Source organism: Mobula birostris, chromosome 8 (assembly GCF_030028105.1).
Source record: "Mobula birostris isolate sMobBir1 chromosome 8, sMobBir1.hap1, whole genome shotgun sequence".
Lineage (NCBI taxonomy): Eukaryota > Metazoa > Chordata > Chondrichthyes > Myliobatiformes > Myliobatidae > Mobula > Mobula birostris.
In genome coordinates, this window is record NC_092377.1 from 88,246,766 (window position 1) to 88,267,761 (window position 20,996).

The window sequence follows — 20,996 nt, forward strand, 5'->3', positions numbered from 1 at the left end:
AATCACTGACATATAAGGTTGAAGGAATCAGTCCCTTGACTTCTGGTCAAAATGGCACCTGCGGACAATGCTCCTTCGGTTGACATCTTCCGAGTAGATCATGAAACTATCTTTTTCACATCTTTTATGTATTTTACGTTTGTTTCTCGTCTTGAATTTGTTTTGATGTTTGGAGATCGTTTGGATGCTTCAGCGCTCTGTAGTCTCAGAGAGGATTCTGGGAGGCAGAGACAGCGTGAGCGAACCTCTTAGCGGGCAGGCTGCAGGCTACAAGATGAGTCTGCCTGCCGTTTCATCATGGTTTTGCTGCCTTTTGGATTTAGACTTTGGACTATGGATTAAATTTTTTTACTTTTATAGTTTTTATATACTGTGTTGTTTCACTCGATCTTCGTCTTTTTTTGTGTGGTGTGGGGGTTTTAGAGGTTCATGTGTCTGATCCATTTTGTTCATTATTATTTTGTGCAGGAAGGGGTATGGGGGGAAGGGTCGATGTGCCTGATCTATTTTATTCATTTTTTTTGTGCAGGAAGTGGGATTTGGGGCGTGATAATCATGTCGTCTTTCTTTTCTTTCCTGGTTTCATGGCTACCCGGAAAACTGAAGAATTTCAGAGTTTTATACTTTGATAATAAGTGAACCTTTGACCTACCACAGACCCCTGTGGAACACCACTAGTCATGGCAGCCAATTTCTTTATTCCCACTCTTTGCCTCCTGCCAATCAGCCACTGCTTTATCCATGCCAGAATCTTCCTTGTAATACAATGGGCTCATAGCTTGTTAAGCAGCCTCATGTGTGGTATCTTGCCAAACACCTGAAAATCCAAGTACACAATATCAACCGATTCTCCTTTATCTATCCTGTTTGTTATTTCTTCAAAGAATTCCAACAGATTTGTCAGGCAAGATTTTCCCTTGAGGAAACCATGCTGACCACAGCCTATTTTATCCTGTGCCTCTGAGTACACTGAGACCTCAACCTAATAATCAACTCCAACATCTTCCCAGCTACTGAGGTCAGACGAACTGGTTATAGTTTCCTTTCTTCTGCCCCTCTCCCTTGTTGAGAAGTGAGATGACATTTGCAGTTTTCTAGTCTTCTGGAACCATTCCAGAATATGGTGATTCTTGAAAGATCATTACTAATGCCTCCGTGATCTCGTCAACAACTCCTTTCTGAACCCTGGGGTGTACACCATCTGGTCCAGGTGACTTATCTACTTTCAAACGTTTTAGTTTCCCAAGAACCTTCTCTCTAGTTATGGTAATTTCACACACTTCTGATCGCTGACACCTGGAACTTCCACCATACTGCTAGTGTCTTTCACAGTGAAGAGTGATGCAAATTACTTGTTCAGTTCATCTGCTATTTTGTTGTCCCCCATTACTACCTCTCCAGCACCATTTTCCAGTGGACTGAACACTCTCACCTCTCTTTTACACATTATTTATCTGAAGAAACTTTTGGTATCCTCTTCATTATTATTGGCTAGCTTACTTTCATATTCCATCTTTATCTTCTTAATGACTTTCTAGTTGCCTTCTGTTTGTTTTCAAAAACTTCCCAATCCTCTAACTTCCCACTAATTTTGCTCTATTAAATGCCCTCTCTTTGGCTTTTATGTTGGCTTTGACTTCTCTTATTAGCCACGGTTGTGTCATCCATCCTTTACAGTACTTCATCCTCTATGGGATGTATGTATCCTATGCCTTCTGAATTGCTTTCAGAAATTGCAGCCATTGCTGCTCTGCTATCATCCCTGCCAGTATTCTTTTCCAATCAACTCTGGTCAACTTCTCTCTCATGCCTCTGTAATTCCCTTTGCTCCACTGATACATCTGACTTTAGCTTCTCCTTCTCAAATTTTAAGGTGAATTTCATCATATTATGATCCCTTGCCCCAAAGGGTTCTTTTACCTTAAACTCTCTAATCAATTCTAGTTTATTGTACAACACCCAATTGAGAATAGTTGATCCCCTAGTGGGCTCCATCATAAACTGCTTTAAAAAGCCATGTCATAGGCACTCTAAGAAATTCCCCCTCTGGAATCCAGCATTTTCCTAATCTATCTGCATATTGAAATCCCCTATGACTATTGTAACATTGCCCTTTTGGCATGCATCATCTATCTCCCATTGTAATTTGTAGACTACATCCTTACTACTGTTTGTGGGTCTGTATTCAACTTCCATCAGGGTCTTTTTACTCTTGCAGTTCCTTAGCTTGTCCACAATGATTCAACACCTTCCAACCTTATGTCAGCTCTTTGTAATGATTTGATTTCATTTCTTACAAACAGAGGAATACCATCCCCCTCTGCCTTCCTGCCTATCCTTTTGCTACAGTCTATCCTTGAACATTAAGCTCCCAGCCCCAATCTTCTTTCAGCCATGATTCAGTGATGCCTACATCATACATGCCAACCTGTAACTGTGCTACAAGTTCATCTACATTATTCCATATACTGCGTGCATTAAAATATAACACCTTCAGTCCTGTACTCACCATTTTTCCATTTTGTCCGCCCTTTACTTTGCAACACATAGTGTTAACTGGAATTTGGCCCAATCAACAGCCTCTCCTCACTACACATTGCCTCTGTTTGTAAACCAGCTAGCTCATCTTCATCTACGATACTTTGTGCACTGAAATATAAGCAGCTCAGGACACTAGTCGCACCTTTTGATTCCTAACTTTGTCTGAGGTCTTACCAACCTCTGTCTCCATAACCCCTCAACTAACTGTTCTGGCACTCTGGTTCCCATCCCCCTGTAACTCTCCTTTAAACCCCAGGGTGCATCATTAACAAACCTTCCCAATAGGATACTAGTCCCTCTCCAGTTCAGGTGCAAACCGTCCCTTCTGCACAAGTCCCAATGATCCAAAGATCTTATGTCCTCCCTCCTACACTAACCCCTTAGCCGTGCGTTAAACTGTATAATCTTCCTAGTTCTAGCCTCACTGGCACGTGGCATGGGCAGCAGTCCTGAGATCACAACCCTAACTCCCTGAACTCCCTATGCAGAACTTTTCACTCAATATTTGTTTCTGTTCCTGACTCAACATGTCCTCAAGAGTGAACGGACGGGGTAAGGTCAAATGTTCCTCCTCCAATAGCCAATTTGCCAGCTGACAATTGGACCTACTGTTCAAGTACAGCCTGCTTTCAGTGAGTTGCTGGCCTTACTCAATGTACAGAAAATCCGCCTTTAAGAAAGGAGAAGTGAAGAGAAAAGATTAGAAATACTAACTTTCTACTTGAAATACCAACTTTTCAAAGAGAAGGAAGCTGAAATTACTGTATGTGATAATGACAATGCAAATGTCCTTGGTTTGCTCAACACACAGGATATTTTGAGTTTGATATGCCCATCTTGTTTCCACATCTCTGCATTAGTGATAGAGATGAGCTTTATTTGAAACACATATTTCGAAACACACAGCAAAATGTGTCATTTGTGCCAATGACCGATGCAGTCCAAGGATGTGCTGGGGGTAGCCTGCAAGTGTTGTCAGGCTTCTGGCCCCAATGCAGTTTACTAATCCTCAACCCACGTCTTTGGAGAGTGGAAGGAAATGGGAGTATTCAGAGGAAATGCACACAGTCACAGAGAGAAGGTATAAACTGTGGCTCTGCGAACGTACTTTCAAAACATGGGTTGCAAAACCACCAAAACAAATTGAAGGTAGCTTTCAAGTAACTCAAATTTTACTATGGAAAAAGAGGCCTCTCTGCCCATCAAATTGTTGCTAGCTCTTTGGGGAAGTTATCCACTCAGCTCTTTCCTTGTGGTCCTACAAGGTTTTAATGTTCAAATCTGCAGATAATTCTTCTTAAGGAGTTATTGTTGACTCTGCTGGCAGCTGGCACATTCCAGCAGACTGTGTCAAAAAAGAATGGCCTAATATAGAGTTAAAAATATTCTCAGAGTAATCATGATGAGAGCAAGACGCTGTATTAAACCAGAAATCAGTAAAGGACAATGAGGCTTTGTGGAAAACACTGGAACCAGAAGTGCGATTTTCATGCTACATATGATCTATGAACGAGCCATCCAGGTACAAAAAGACATCTACCTATGTTTCATTGTCAGACAGCCAAGATCTTCTGAAAATACTTCAAGATCTTGACATAGATAGGAAAGATATGTGTTTCTTAAGAAACTCATACTGGGACCAGACAGCATCCATCAGAATAGAAGGATAAGTGAGTGAGTATGTGAATATCATGAGAGGAGTCAGGCAAGGTTGTGTCTTTTCGCCAGACTTATTCAACCTGTATAGTGAAAATATCTTGAGAAGTATCAAAGACATCAAAGGATTCACAATTGGAAGCCATAATATAAATAACATCAGATATGCTGATCACATCGTACTAATAGCTGACTCAGAAACAAAACTTCAAGAACTACTCACTATAGTGGCAGCAGAAAGTAATCACAGAGGCCTCTCAATCGACACCAAGAAGACAGAAAGCATGGTCATCTCCAAAAAGACAAACATCCCACAATGTGTGATCAAGATCGGAAATACAAACATCAAACAAGTCAACAAATTCAGATATCTTGGCAGCCTAGTAACAAGTGATAGCAGGTGCGACACAGATATCAAATACAGAATAGCAATGGCGAAAGAAGCTTTCCAAAAAATGAAGTCCATATTAACAGACAGAAAGATGAGCACGTACACTAAAAACAGAATACTGCAGTGCTACATTTATTCTATCCTGACTTATGGAAGTGAATGCTGGACCATTTCTCCAGCAATGGAAAAGAGACTAGAAGCAGCTGAATTATGGTTCTACAGGAGAATGTTAAAAATACCATGGACCACACACACTTCAAATGAAGAAGTTCTCAGAAGAGCCCAAGCAGTTCGATCACTCATACCAACAATAAGAGAAAGACAACTCAGATTCCTAGGACACATCATGCGGAAAGATGAACTAAAAAAACTCATACTCTCTGGAAAGATCGAGGGGAGCAAACCTAGAGGAAGACTTTGGCTATGTACATGAAAAGCCTAGCCAGGTGGCTACACCTCGAGGAAATGGAAGTCCTCCAAAGAACGAGGGATAGATCTATATGGAAAACCATGGTCACCTAGACAGACAGACAATATAGAATTGTGCAATACAAAAGCAGGCTGTTTGGCTCCCCACGATCATCCAATGATCTTATCTTCTGACCACTAACCAGTGGAAATATTATCTCCCTATTTATTGTTTCAAACCGGAAGAGCTCATGAATTTGCCCAACGTTTGCCACCTTCAGCCTCTCAAGTTCTACATTCTGGATTGCTTTATAGTACTTCTCTACAGCAACTTCCCCTCTCCTCCCCCCAACCTTCACCTCTAAAATCTGGTGCCCAGCAGTGAGGACTATGCACCAGCTGGGTTGAAGTGTGGTTTACGAAGGGTTTGCCATAACCTTCTCAATTTTATACAGTACTGTGCAATGGTCTCAAGCACATATAGACTATATATCTAGGAGTGCCTCAGGCTTTTACACAGTACTCTATTTGTCAATGTGCAGAGGACAGCAAGTTTGTAAATCTGGCGAGAGCAAAGGATGTTGGGGATGGTGAGGGTGGAGTGCCATGAGAAGGGTGTGGGACAAGTGGCAGAGGAGGAGTGCCGGGGAGGGAGGGGTGGGATGGTGTGGGTGCAGACCCACCCAGCCCTGAGACACCAGGCAAGATCATTTGATTCCAAACAATTGGTTTATTGATCATTACAGAATGTCTCTTGTGCTTCCCGATCCCTGCCCTCTCCCTTCCCCTTTTCCCAAGCACAATTCTCCTTTCCCTGCCTCCTTCCCACCCTCAGTCCACAAGAGAGATCTGTATCAGAATCAGATTTATCATCATTCACATATATTCTGAAACTTTTTTTTTTGCAGCAGAACAGTGCAATACATAAAATTACTACAGTACTGTGCAAGTCTTCAGCACCCTAGGTAAATATATGTGCCCAAGACTTTTGCACAGTATTGTATGCTGTACCTTGAGTTATAGTCACCAAAATCTATTTGCCCAGCCAATGGCGTGCACATTTCTTTAAACCTCTCCATTTAGCTAACACAAATTTTTGAAGCACCCAGTTCCTTCTCTAAGAAAGAAATTGAATGAGAGTCGGTGGTTATTTGCTGCAATTTCAAGGCAGGTTGACGCAGTATTTTTGACCACACTTCCCGTGTCACGTACCAGTCAGAAGTTTCAGAAAGAATCAGAGCAACAAGCACAGGCAGAAACATCCGGGCAACCGTCAGGTCCCTCAGATTCCTCAATCCCTCACGAAAAGCCATTTCACGTCAACTAGATCTGCAAGAAGAAGATATAATGAGGAAGTTAATGAGGTCTCAGGTGCTGCCACTCAAACAGCCAAGCTTCGGCCACAAAAGTATCTTAACTCCCTTTCCAACGTGCCCTGCTCTTTCATGAAATATGGAGTCATTGTCATTTTCAGTGAGGGCACCATGGTAGCCTTGCTTTCCGATCCTTGATGAGGAACCCAGCTCAAAGCTCACAAACTTCAATTTATTAAATATTGTCACCCAGGACTTGCAAGCTCAAGTTGATTCAATAGTACACTTGAGATAATAAGGACCCTCTGTTCTTTTTCAGTGTACAATTCCAATCACGCACAACCAAATATTTGATCCCCAATAACATTAGTCTCTCAACAGGAATTCTGCAGATGCTGGAAATTCAAGCAACACACATCAAAGTTGCTGGTGAACGCAGCAGGCCAGGCAGCATCTGTAGGAAGAGGTGCAGTCGACGTTTCAGGCCAAGACCCTTCGTCAGGACTAACTGAAGGAAGAGTGAGTAAGGGATTTGAAAGTTGGAGGGGGAGGGGGAGATCCAAAATGATAGGAGAAGACAGGAGGGGGAGGGATAGAGCCAAAAGCTGGACCAGTGATAGGCAAAAGGGGATACGAGAGGATCATGGGACAGGAGGTCCGGGAAGAAAGACGGGGGGGGGGGGGGACCCAGAGGATGGGCAAGAGGTATATTCAGAGGGACAGAGGGAGAAAAAGGAGAGTGAGAGAAAGAATGTGTGCATAAAAATAAGTAACAGATGGGGTACGAGGGGCCTTAGCGGAAGTTAGAGAAGTCGATGTTCATGCCATCAGGTTGGAGGCTACCCAGACGGAATATAAGGTGTTGTTCCTCCAACCTGAGTGTGGCTTCATCTTTACAGTAGAGGAGGCCGTGGATAGACATGTCAGAATGGGAATGGAGATCCTGCTTCCTCTGGCGGACAGAGCGTAGATGCTCAGCAAAGTGGTCTCCCAGTCTGTGTCGGGTCTCACCAATATATAAAAGGCCACATCGGGAGCACCGGACGCAGTATATCACCCCAGTCGACTCACAGGTGAAGTGTTGCCTCACCTGGAAGGACTGTTTGGGGCCCTGAATGGTGGTAAGGGAGGAAGTGTAAGGGCATGTGTAGCACTTGTTCCACTTACACGGATAAGTGCCAGGAGGGAGATCAGTGGGGAGGGATGGGGGGGATGAATGGACAAGGGAGTTGCGTAGGGAGCGATCCCTGCGGAATGCGGGGGGGGGGGGGAGGGAAAGATGTGCTTAGTGGTGGGATCCCGTTGGAGGTGGCGGAAGTTACAGAGAATAATATGTTGGACCCGGAGGCTGGTGGGGTGGTAGGTGAGGACCGGGGAACCCTATTCCTAGTGGGGTGGCGGGAGGATGGAGTGAGAGCAGATGTACGTGAAATGGAGGAGATGCGTTTAAGAGCAGAGTTGATAGTGGAGGAAGGGAAGCCCCTTTCTTTAAAAAAGGAAGACATCTCCCTCGTCCTAGAATGAAAAGCCTCACCCCAAAGCCAGTTCTTGATCTCCCACCAGGAACATTAGTCTCTCTATGCTTTTCCTAGTACTCGTTGTAGGAAGGCTCTTCGATGGGTAGTTAAAACTGCCCAAAGCATCAATGGGACCAGTCTACCATCCATCAAGGATATATACACCAAAGCTGCTGGAAAAAGGCCAGCAATATCATGAAGCATCCCTGCTTATGGACTCTTTGTCCTAGTCCCTTCTACCATCCATGCCAAGACCACCAGCCTCAAAAACAGTTACTTCCCCCCCCCCCAAACTGTCAGGCTGATCAACACCTCCACCTGTTAACCCACCCTCCCCATCCCCACTACATGCACATCACCTCGCAACAGCCTACGTACAATTAGTCTATGTATAAGTTTAAAGTTAAAAGTAAATTTGCTATCAAAGTACATATATGTCATCATATACTACCCTGGGATTAATTTTCTTGTGGGCATTCACAATAAATTCAGTAAAACACAGTCGAATCAATTAAAACCACACACAAAGATGGGCAAAAGAACTGATGTGCAAAAGACAACAAATTGTGCAAATATAAAAATAAGCCCAAAATAATAATGACAAATAAATAAGAATAGGAGTTGTAGAGAACTTGAAAGCGAGCCTGTAGGTTGTGAAATCAGTTGGGGCCTCAGTGTTGGGTGAGTGAAGTTATCCCTCTCTGGTTCAGGTGCCTGATGGTTGAAGCTGCTACTGAACCTGGTGGTGTGAGACCTTAGACTCCTGTACCTCCTGATGGTAACATTAACAGCAAGAGGAGATCACAGCCCGGATGTTGCGGGGCGGGGGGGTGTGCGGGTGATCCTTGATGATGGATGCCACTTTCCTGCAACAGCGCTCCTTGTAGACGTGCTCAGTGGTGGGGATGGCTTCACCCATGATGGACTGGGCTGTGTCCATTACCTTTTGTACGCCGTTCTATTTCAGGGCATTGATGTTTCCATACCAGGCCACGAAGCAACACTCAATTGTGCTTCTAAAGAGGTTTGTCAAAGTTCTAAATGACATGCCAAATCTTCGCAAACTTCTAAATAAGTAGAGGTGCTGTTGTGCCTTTTTTGTAATAGTAATTACATGCTGGACACGTGACAGATTCTTTGAAACAATAACACCAAGGAATTTAAAGTTATTGACCCTCTCCACCTCTGATGCCCTGATGAAGATTGGCTCATGGACCTCTGGGTTCCTCCTCCTGAAGCCAATAATTAGCTCTTTGGTCTCACTGACATAGAGTGAGAGATTGTTGTGACACCACCCTCCTATATGCTGATTCATCGCCTCCTTTGATTTGGCCAACGACTGTGGTGTTGTCATCGAACTTAAAAATGCATTGGAGCTGTACTTGGCCTTGCAGTCATCAGTACAGAGTGATAAGAGCAGGGGGCTAAGCACACGGCCTTGTGGTGTACCTGTGCTGATGGTGATTGTGCAGGAGATGTTGTTGCCAATCCAAACTGCCTGGGGTCTGCAAGTGAGGAAATCAAGGATTCAGTTGCACACAGAGGTGTTGAGGCCAAGGTCTTGAAGCCTATTGATTAGTACTGAGGGGATGATAGTGTTGAATGCAGAGCTGTAGTCAATGAAGAGCGTCCTGACATGCATCTTCACTATCCAGATGTTCCAAGGCTGAGAGAAGAGCTAATGGGATGGCACCTGCTGTTTCCATTGTATATATAACAGTTACTTGTATATTGTGTTTTCTAGGATTGCTTTTATATTGCTATTTGTTGTGTTTTGATGCTGCATTATTACACAACAATCATTTTGCTCTGCTTTGCACTCATATACTGAAGAATAACAATGAACAACCTTAAATCTTGAATTCAGTGACTGTGGCTCACTCTTGCATCGAAGTCAAAGGCCCACTCAGACGGATGAGTCTCTTGACAGAAGTCCAGGCTGAAACTCCTTTGAAATACTGTCAGAGATGATCTTTTACACAATGTATTAAACTGCGGTGTTATTCAAGTGGCTGAGAAAAGAAATCCCGTGCCACTTTTTTCCAGTGAAGAACAGAAAAGTTATCTTGAAACTCTGATCAATACTTGTTGTCCCTAACTATCTTCATTATTGTTGTACTGTTTGTGAGACAGGAAAATGATTATATATCAGAAACATTTCAGAAAGTATCTCTTCAGTTACTAAGTGCTTTGACACACCCAAAGAGGACAGAAAAGGAGTATAGATAAACACATGACTATATATCATCTGTATAACTGGGAACTGATGACATGAATCAACACAAACAAGAGAAAATCTGCAGCTGCTGGAATCCAAGCAACAGGCACAAAATGCTGGAGGAACTCAGCAGGCCAGGCAGCATCGATGGAAAGAAGTACAGTCAACCAGAGCCTGGACAGTAAGACCTGCCAATTAACTTTGATCCTTACATCAGTCCTTCGTTATTGACCTACGTTTCCCAACAGGGTTTCAGTGGGTAGAATCCATCTCCAGACAACTTTCCCACTTTTCTCAATTACATCCTGGGATCTTTCTCCTCTGGCCAGAAGGGGAGATTGTGTTTGATGTCTCATCTGTAAGATGGCACCAACCCCCTGCAGTGCAGCTCTCTATTAGCACTGCCCTGGAGTAGCAGTTTCAATTCTGCAAGAAAGAGGCAAGAACATAGAATAGCACAGAGCAGGCCAAATGTGCACAACCCCCACCACATACCAACCCGTTCCCAAGCCAATTCCAGCATTCAGTAAGATTGTGGCTGATCTCAGCTCCAATTTCCTCTCTGTTACCATAACCTCAATACCTCTGTGGACTAAAACTATATCCATTCCGACCTTTAACATTCTCAGTGACAATCTCCACAACTTCGTTGGGTAAAAAGTCCTGAGAAGAAAAGTGATCCTTCACCTCAAAGCCAGTTCTTGATCTCCCAACTATAGAAAATATGCATACACTACCTCACTCTGTTGAGGTCCCTCTGAAACCTTCAATATTTCAAGAAGACCATCTCTCATTCTTCTGAACTCCAATGTGTTTAGACCCAATCTGCTTCACTTTTCCTCACAAGATGACCCTTCATCCTTGGTAACAACCTAGTGAGCTTCTCTGACCTGCCTCCAGTGCAAGTCTGTCCCTCCTTAAATTAGGAGACAGGAAGTATATGCAAAAGTCCAAGTATAGTCTTACCAATGCCCTGTGCAACAGTGACAAGACTTCCTTTCTCTTGTGTTCCATTCTCTTTTCAATTAAAGAAACAGGAATATTTGTTATTTTTACCTCACTGCCTGGCAGACATACAAGAAGAAGTGGAAGTACAAGTTAATTATTGAGAGATGTGTTTCTCACAGCATCAAATACAAAACTATATTTTACTGCATTGAGCTTTTCTGTTTGAATTAACATTGACCTTTCTCAAACGAGTATCACAAGTGCAACTTGCATTTTTTTGTCCGAAGGCACATCACACCTGTAAAGTCACAAGAGACTGCAGGTGCTGGAGCTGAAGCGACAAAGAAAAAAAAATTCAGCAGGTCCTGAAATGCCTATTTTCCATTACACATGCTTCCTGAACCACCAACTCCCTCCAGCATTTTGTTTGTTACACTCATGAAATATTTTGAAATAATCACTGTGGTTACAAAAGCAAGAATCTGCATTATGTCGTAATATCTCTCAAACAGTTGAGCTAATCCCTCACATCAACAATTCTGTTCCGGTGTGGTAAGAACTCTGGACAAAATACACAAAACACGCTCTTGAAACCACTGTCCATTGATACTGAAGGGTAATGTAATTGGTGAAAATGTACCTAGTTCACAACCACCGATGTTGAGTTGGGGTTCATTTTAAGATGCTAGTCTGACATGATGAGATAAATCCATGAAGTACTTTTACTGTGATTGGTGTCCGGTGTTTGGATTACAATGGATGAGTTGTATGCTTTTTCTTAAACACAAAACCCCTCACGCCATTTTATTTGTGGTAACCTACAGTACTATTCTCTGCCCCAAAATAATTTAATTCATTTTTTGTTTTCCATACTGTTTGGATCAATAACCTACACAACCTGCTACCCTTTGGATCTAAGTCTTGGAACGCCCTGCCCAACCTTTAGCAGAAAGAATGCAGAGGATCAAGTCAGCGAATTGCCACCACTTACCACAGCAGCACTTTCATCTTGAAAATGAGAGGTAAAAATCTAATTCACACTTACAGCAAATGACATGTCATCTCAGGGTAATTTTGTAAATTAAGCTGACTAGCCCAAACTCATGTGATGCCAAGTATTGCAACAAACAGTCACACGTCCACTTGAGACAATTCAAAGATGACACGAGCTGACCAAAGAGGAAGCCAGCACTCCCCCCAAGAAAACACATCTCATCAAAGCAAGCTGTTAGAAATACACACATCTTTAATACTGATCAAAGAAACCAGAAATCCCCACAATAAACTCACCAAACAAAACCAGAAAAGTATGAGAAAAGCTCAGCTAGGCAGGAAACACATATGGAAGGGGAAGAAAAGTTAACATTTTAGGTTCAAGCTTCTTCATAAGAATTGAAAAATAAAAGAGAAATGAGTTAGTTTTAGAAGGTGAGAGGTGGATGGGACAAAGGAAAGAATTGTGGTGGGGTGAAGCCAGGGTTGCTGTGGGGATAGTTGGAGCTGGAGGCAGTTATTAAGGAAAATCATGGCTGTGGAAGTGAAATTTGGTCAGTTCCTTGTTGAAGTCAAGGGAACCACTGAGGACAACAGAAATCCTGATGGAGAGCATAAAGTTGGCTCCTTTCTTCTACCTTCTTTCCTTGTGGAGTGACATATTCTATTTTGCAGTCCTCTGGAATCATGGCAGAAATCAAGTGATTAGATTAGATTATGAGGACACTCAGTCCTCATTTATTGTCATTTAGAAATGCATGCATGCATTAAGAAATGATACAATGTTCCTCCAGAGTGATATCACAAAAAAAAGGACAAACCAAAGACTAACACTGACAAGACCACATAATTATAACATATAGTTACAGCAGTGCAAAGCAATACCATAATTTGATAAAGAACAGACCTTGGGCATGGTAAAAAAAAAGTCTCAAAGTCCCGAGTCCCTGATAGCAGGCAGCAAAGGGAGAAACTCCCTGCCATAAACCTCCAGGCACCGACAACTGCCAATACATTGGAAGCACCCGACCACAGCCGACTCTGAGTCCATCCAAAAACTTCGAGCCTCCCACCAGCCCCTCCAATACAGCCTCCTGAGCATCATCCTCTGCTGAGCGCTTTGACCCCGCCCCGCTGCCGAGCAACAAGCAAAGCCAAGGACTCGGGGCCTTCCCCTCCGGAGATTTCGGACCACACAGTAGCAGCGGCAGCAAAGAAGGCATTTCAAAGGTTTCTCCAGATGTTCCTCTGTGTTCTCACATCTGTCTCCATCAAATCAGGATTGTGCACGGCACCCTACTTGACAGATTACAGATATCATTCACTGGAGTGGCCGCTGCACGCTGCGTTGCACCTCCATCTTCTCCTCATATTGCAAGATCACGACCAATGCATCTGCTATCTCTTCAGCAACCTCCTTCAGAGCTCTTGGATGTAGTTCATCTGGTCCAGGTGACTTAACATCTTTGTGTTTGCTTTGTACTTTCTTTGTAATAGCAATGACACTCACTCCTGCTCCCTGACACTCATGGACCTCTGGAACACTGCTAGTATATTCCACGGTGAAGACAGACGCAAAATTACATTAAGTTCATCTACCATTTCTTTGTCCCCCATTACTACCTCACCAGCATCATTTTCCAGTGGTCCGATATCAACTCTCACCTCCCTTTTACTCTTTATATAACTGAAAAATCTTCTAGTATCCTGCTTTATATTATTGTCTCATCTGCCCTCATATTTAATCTTTTCTTATGGCTTTTTAGTTGCCTTTTGTTGGATTTTAAAAGCTTCCCAATCATCCAACTTCCCACTCACCTTTGCTACCTTATATGTCCTTTCCTTGGCTTTTATGCAGTCCTTAACTTCCCTTGTCAGCCATGGTTGCTGACCCCTGCCATTTGAGAACAACTTCTTCTGTGGGACATATCTATCCTATGCCTTGTGAACTATTCCCAGAAACTTCAGCTATCTCCGCTCTGCTGTCATCCCTGCCAATATCCTCCTCCAATCCACCTGGGCAAGCTCCTCTCTCATGCCTCTGTAATTCGGAATAAACCACTGCGATACTGATACATCTGACTTATGCTTCCCTCTCTCAAATTGCAGTATGAATTCAATCATATCATGATCACTGCATCCTAAGGGTTCATTTACATTAAGCTCCTTAAAAAAATATGGATATTTACACAACACCCAATCTAAGATAGCCTTTCTCCAAGTAGGCTCAAGCACAAGCTGCTCTCAAAAGCCATCTTGTAGGCATTTAACAAATTCCCTCTCTTGTGATCCAACACCAACCTGATTTTCCCAATCCCCTTGCATATTGAAGTCCCCCATTACAATTGTGTCATTACCCTTATTACATGGCCATTCCAGCTCCCTTTGCAATCTCAACCCCACATCTTGGCTACTATTTGGAGGCCTATATATGATCCCCATGATTTTTTTTTACCCTTGTAGTTTCTTAACTCCATCCACAGACTCCACATCTCTGACCCTATGTCAGCTCCTTCTAAAGATGTGATTCCATCACTTACCAACGGAGCCACACCACCACCTATCCTTCCTGCCTGTCCTTTCAATACAAAGTATATCCTTCGACGTTAGGCTCCCAACTTTGACTTTCTTTCAGCCATGACGCAGTGATGCCTACAACGTCATACCGACCAATCTTTAATTGCGACATGAGTTTGTCCACCTTATTCTGAATGCTACGCGTATTTAAATACAGCACCTTCAGTACTGCATTCTTCGCCCTTTTGAATGTTGCCTCTGTGGTACAAAGATTACTCTTTGCACTTTCTGCATTTGTACCCAATCATTGGCTTGTCCTTCATATTACACCCATCGTCTACTTCTCAGCCTGCTGACTCATCTTCAGCTCTATCATACTGGTACCCATCGCCCTGCCATATAAGTTTAAACCACTCCCAACAGCTCTAGCAAACCTGCCCGCCAGGATATTGGTCCCCCTCAAGCGCAACCCGTCCTTTTTGTACAGGTCACACCTGCCCCAGAAGAGGTCCCAATAATCCAAAAAACGGAATCCCTGCCACCTGCTCCAATTCCTCGGCCACGCATTTATCCTCCACCTCATTCTATTCCTATCCTCACCGTCGCGTGGCACAGGTAGTAATCCCGAGATTACTACACTTTAAGGTCCTGCTTCTCAACTTCCTTCCTAACTACCTGTATTGTGTTTTCAAGACCTCCTCTCTTTAACAACTATGTCGTTGGTACCAATATGTACCACGACCTCTGGCTGCTCACCTTCCCTTTTCAGGATATCGCGGACTCTGGCACCTGGGAGGCAAACTGCCAGCTGTGTTTCTTTTTCGCGTCCACGGACTCGCCTATCTGTCCCCCTAACTATAGAGTTCCCTGTCACTGCTGCCATCCTGTCCAGTTCCCTACCCTTATGAGCCACAGGGCAGACTCGGTGCCAGAGCTGCTCCCCCCCCCCCCCCCCGGTAGCTGGTTTTCCCCAAGTTTCTCGCTGTGAGCCTGTCCTCCCGCCTGGATTCCATATACAGACCCCGAGGCTCCGAGCCGCGATCGGTTCAGTATGTGCTCCCACACTACTCAGCGTAAACCCGGGAGCGAGTCACTGTACTCCGCTCTAGCTCCACTCCCGGATCCCTTCCCTCCGGTCCAGGATTCGGCATTCCTCGTCCAACTTTCCCTCGCTCCGCTCCGTTCCTACTTCGGGATCCGACACCGCTCCCGGGTTCCCCACCACTCTCCCGGATCACACCGCACGCAAGCGCCGAGTTCACTCACTCAGCCAGCCGCTCTCTCCCTGATCGGTCCCGTCACGGGGGAAAGTTGTCGCCAGCGGATCCGTACCTCATGTCGGGTCTCCTCCTCGAGCAAGAGGTGCCCGAGTCGCCGTGGGAGGAGCTGACGGGTCAAACGTCGCGAATTCAGTGAGCTCGGTGGGAGGGACGGAAATACAGTACAGTATGAAATTTCAGTCAATGTGGGAGGGACGGAAATATTAGATTTCAGTTAATGCGGGAGGGTTATCACTGCGACCTGGTGAAGCTATCACCCCGGCACCTCATGGTGACTGAGAGTCTCCACTTCAATGCAAGAACCCGAACGACTGGAGAGCGAAAGGAACAGATACTGTCAGTGCGAACAGCGAATAAAGCTCTCCCCCAATTAGCAGAAAAAGTGAATTAACCTTCTTTGCAATGCAAACGAACGTTTGTATTGAGATAGTTAACTTGCCATTATCCGGTCACACTCAACAGCAAATTGTGCATTGCTCTTAGATTAACATTAACTGTTTTTAATGCTGCATCGGATCCGGAGTAACAATCATTTCCTGTGGGTGGGGGGGGGGGATCTGATGTGCGGGAGGAGAACAAAGAGGATCACTGTCTTGTGATCACTGCTCCGCACGGACCAGCGATCAGGTTTCGAGTGGGTCTGGTTCTCTGACTCCGGATCACCAAGCGATCGGTTTTGGATCAGGGCCGGTTCATTGACCTGTGATCTCTGGTCAGTTCTGCACAACCAACCTCTTCCCCTCCACCATCAGATTTCGGAATGGACAATGATCTCATGATCGCTACCTCACTATTTACTTGCTTCCTTTTTGCACTGCATATATAACACAGAATTATAAAATGCATGTGGATTACTATATAGCAATTTACTTGTATCTTATAATTATGGATTGCAATGTACTGCTGCCACAAAACAACAAATTTCACAACATAGCCCACTGACATTAAATCTGATTCTGATTCAAAATGGAAATTTGCTGCTATTCTGCCTGGAGTTGTTCTCAATGAAATAATGTCCTTGCAAAATCCCCAGTTCTGAGGTAGTTGCCTCTCTGACCCTCATCAGTATACTTGCAGCCATTCCTCTCAAAGCGGTGGCTTATTGCACAAGTATATGTGGGTCCAGTCCTGTGCAAAGAGAATCCCGTGTTGGGTGAATATTTGATGTAAATAACACCCCCTGTCGTAGTAGAGATTTGTTTACTGAAGAGGCTTTGCTGATTAATTAGTTCTGTTCTAGGCAGGAGAAAACAACCAAGCAAGACCCCAGAAGAGGCAAAACAGTCATGACGTGATAATCTGTGCTATTGGCTGAGGGATAAATGTCTACCTGTGCATTGGTGATAATTTACCTTGTTTTCTTTTTGTCCATGGTGCTCAGTAAGCAGAGTTTTACATCTCACTGAAACAACAGCTTCCCAGGCGGTGCAATGCTCACTCCGCCCTGCCTCTTCCAGTGCTGTACTCTCTTCGTCTAACCTAATAGTAGTCCAAAGGCAGGGGCTGGAAATCAGGCAGACAATGGTAGGACACCACGACACATGCCGGTGATAATAAACCTGATTCTGATTCTGACTGCTCCGCGACACCCACAAAGTGCTGAAAGAACTCAGCAAGTCAGGCAGCATCTATGGAAGTAAATAAACAATCAACGTTTACGGACAGGACCCTTCCTCAGGACTCAGTTCCCCTCTGTAGATGCTGCCTGACGTACCAAATTCCTCCAGCATTTTGTTGCTCTGGACTCTCAGCATCCTCGGAATCTCTTGCAGTTGAGAATGCCTTGCAGACTCGGCTGGGCAGCTTCCGTGGAGAGAGAAGGTGCATAAGATCAGGGCACGTGGTATTGGGAGAATTGATGGATTGATGATTATTTGATCAGGGTCATACATTGAGATAGAATGGTAAAGCTTTCTATGTCATCCAGACAGATTATTCCATACATCGAGGTAGTACTGGGGAGGAGGAATGGAATGGAGAATATACTGTTACAGTTACAGAGAAAGTGCAGTGCAGCTAGATAAATCCGCGCAGGATCACGATGAGGTAAATTGGGAAATCAAGAATTCATCTTTATGATATAAGATGTCTAATCAGAGGTTTTATAACAGGATTTAAACACGGGATTCTGCAGATGCTGGAGATCTTGAGCAAAATACAAAATGCTGGAGGAACTCAACAAGTCAGGCAGCATCCATGGAAGGGAGTAAAAAATCGATGATCCGGGCCAAGACACTTTGTGCATTGACGGACTTTTACCGCTGTACCATTGAGAGCATACTCACCAACTGCATCTCAGTGTGGTATGGCAATTGTCCTGTATCGGACCGCAAAGCACTCCAGCAGGGGGTGAAAACTGCCCAGCAGATTATTGGCACCCAATTGCACACCATTGAGAACATCTACCATAAACGCTGGCTGGGCGGGATGAAAAACATTATCAAGGATGCATCTCACCCTAACCATGGACTTTTTACTCTCCTCCCATCCGGTAGGCGCTACAGGAGCCTCCGCTCCCACACCAGCAGGCACAGGAAGAGCTTCTTCTCTGAGGCTGTGACCCTGCTGAATCTCACATCACAGCGCTAAGCAGTATTGCATCCGTATTGTACTGTCTCAGTGCTTTTATATTTGCGTGCTGTAGCACTTTTTTGATTCGCAGTTATTTTGTACATAACATTATTCTTTGCATTTCTGGTCAGATGCTAAATGCATTTCATTGGCTTTGTATCTGTACTCAGCACAATGACAATAAAGTTGAATCTAATCTAATCTAAAGGTTCTCCTTGATCTTGATGGTATGTGTTCTCTGGCTTTGGTATCTCTATCTCCTTCCTGATGGAAGGGAGTGTGTGCAAGTGCGAATGATTGAGGTGGGAGGGGACTTTCTGTTGGTTGCTTTCCCAAGGCCACGGGAAGTGTAGATGGAATCACTGGAAGGGAGGCTGGTTTGCAGGATGGACCGGGCTGAGTTAGTCACTGTCTGCGATTTATTGTGGTCTTGGACAGAGCAGTTTTCATACTAAGCTGTGATGCATCCGGATAGGATGCCTTTGCTGGTGCGTCTGTAAAATCTGGTGAGGCTCATCAGGGACACATTGAAGTTTTCTAGCCTTCTGGGGAGGTAGAGACACTGCTGTGCTTTCTTGGCCACTTGGCAGGACCAGTACAAATTGTTGGTGATACTCACACTAAGGAATTTGAAGCTGTCAGCCCTCTCCAGCTCAGCACCGTTGATATATGCAGGTCTGTGTATTTCACCCCACTTCTTCAAGGGTCAACTCTTTTGGTTTGCCGACGTTGAGGGAGAGGACTGAAGACTGGTTATCACAAAACAAAACACAGAATGAACAAGTCCTTTTAGGCTGGAAGGATATAACTAATGGAGTTGCCCAAGGAACAGTTCTCAGCCCTCAACTATTTATGATTTGTATCAATGATCAGGAGAAAGGGGCAGAGCATTAGGTATCTGACTTTACCAATGACATGGAGATAGGTGAAAGGCCAGGTTGCTGTGAGGGCAATTGGAATGTGCAACTGATTAACTGAGTGCGTGGGTAGTAAACCTGACAAATGGCATTGAATGTGAGAATATCTGAGGCCATGCTTTTTGAAAAGAGGAATCTAAAGACGCACTTATTTACATGGCTGAAAATTGTAGAAGTACAAGGGGATGTCGGCGCCCTTGTGCACAAGTTGCCAAAAGTTAGCAGGCAGGTGCAGTAAGTGGTTGGACAAGGAAATATATTTCCCTTTATTGTCACATGGGGTTGGGGTTTAGAAAAAGTTAAGTGTTGTTATAACTAAACAGATGTAAGGATGGAATTAAATTTTCTATAAGTGATATTTGATTCCTCCATAGTGTGGATAGAAAAGCAGTTTCCAAAATGGATTGCTACTTCTGTTTGTTCCAGCTAAATGTAAACGAATTGGTCAGTCTAGTACTGTGTTGTGTTGTAGACATTGTAGGATTTTCCACCTTCACCTTGGGTTTGAGAAACTGACAAGCTGTAGGGATAAAGGGACTGCCTTATAAAGGTGGGAAATAGATTTTACTGCAAAACATGGTGTCTCAGTTTTTAAATTGTATCCAGACTAAATAGATGATAAGGTACCACTGGGTACCAAGGGGTTGCAAGTGTATAAATGGTGCAGGGGTAATCTGCTTTAGGCTGAAGACGTAACCAAGGGAGGGACGGAGAGAGAGGGGAAAGAGGAAGTGTGAGAGAGGGAGAGGGAGAGGAAGATAGAGAGACAGACAGACAGACACACACACGCACACACCCCTGGGGTTCTCTCCAGCACCGTGTAGATCAGCCCATGCAATGGTTGATATGTGATCCTTGTGTTTTATCCTTGAGTGTTTTTTGAAGTGATTAATATGTATATTTTGCATCACTCCAATAGTTTTTATAAGCTTCTAGCATGTGCATAGTACCTCCTTTGCAAATACCCTTGTTGCTGAATCAGAAAGAACAAGGATTGAATTTTAAAATATTTCCATTACAACAGAGTGCTGATGAAGCCACAATTGAAGTATAGTTCTGGTTTGCCTTGGGTAAGAAAGAATACGTTGGGACGACAGGGTTGTCCTATCACGAGCGACTAAAGAAATGAGGTCAATAATTTTTGGAGTTCAGTAAAATGAGGGGAGATCTTATTGGAAATGTTCAAGGTCCTTAACGGGCAGAGCATGGTAGATGTTATAATGTTTCCATTAGTCGAGTTAAGGGAATACAGTCACAAAATTAAAAGTGTTTCTTTAAAATTGGGGTGCATAGAAAATTCTTGCAGAGAGGTGAAGCTCTGGAATTCTCTACAGCAGTGTTGTGGAGGCAGGGTCATCGTTTTTCTTAAAAGTGGAACTAGATGCATTTTTGAAAGATACAGAAATTGAAGGCTATAAGGAACTAGCACAGAAGAGGACATGAGGCTTGGGCTGTTGAGCCATGATCATATTAAATGGTGGTGGAAGTTTGAGGGACCACGTAGCCTACTTCTGCTATTTTATTGTGCTCTTAATATTTCAGTTCTGACGAAAGACAATCATTCTGAAACATTAACTCAGTCTCCCTCTCACCACAGATGCTGCCTGACCTGCTGAAGATTTGCAGCATTTTCTGTTTTATTTCATATGTTTAGCATCCGTATTACTTTTTTAGATTATTATTTAATTTTTTGTTGCCTCTCTTCTAGTACTGCCCAATACAACGA

The 20,996-nt window shown here is 43.9% G+C and overlaps 1 protein-coding gene across 3 annotated transcripts in view; it reads right to left on the reverse strand.

Moving 5' to 3' along the window:
* The window catches only part of rnaset2 (ribonuclease T2), a 34,005-nt gene extending 18,052 nt beyond the window's left edge, over positions 1-15,953 (reverse strand). Inside the window, exons 1-2 of one of the 3 annotated variants that reach the window (XM_072265602.1) lie at positions 15,835-15,953; positions 6,209-6,325 (exon numbers count right to left, since the gene is read on the reverse strand). In XM_072265602.1, the coding sequence (XP_072121703.1) occupies positions 6,209-6,309 (101 nt within the window). In that variant the 5' untranslated portion in view covers positions 6,310-6,325; positions 15,835-15,953. Of the gene's footprint in view, positions 1-6,208; positions 6,326-10,781; positions 10,881-15,768 lie in introns of those variants that run through there. The other 2 variants (XM_072265601.1, XM_072265603.1) reach the window with 2 other exon arrangements.
* Between the last annotated feature and the right edge of the window lie 5,043 nt (positions 15,954-20,996).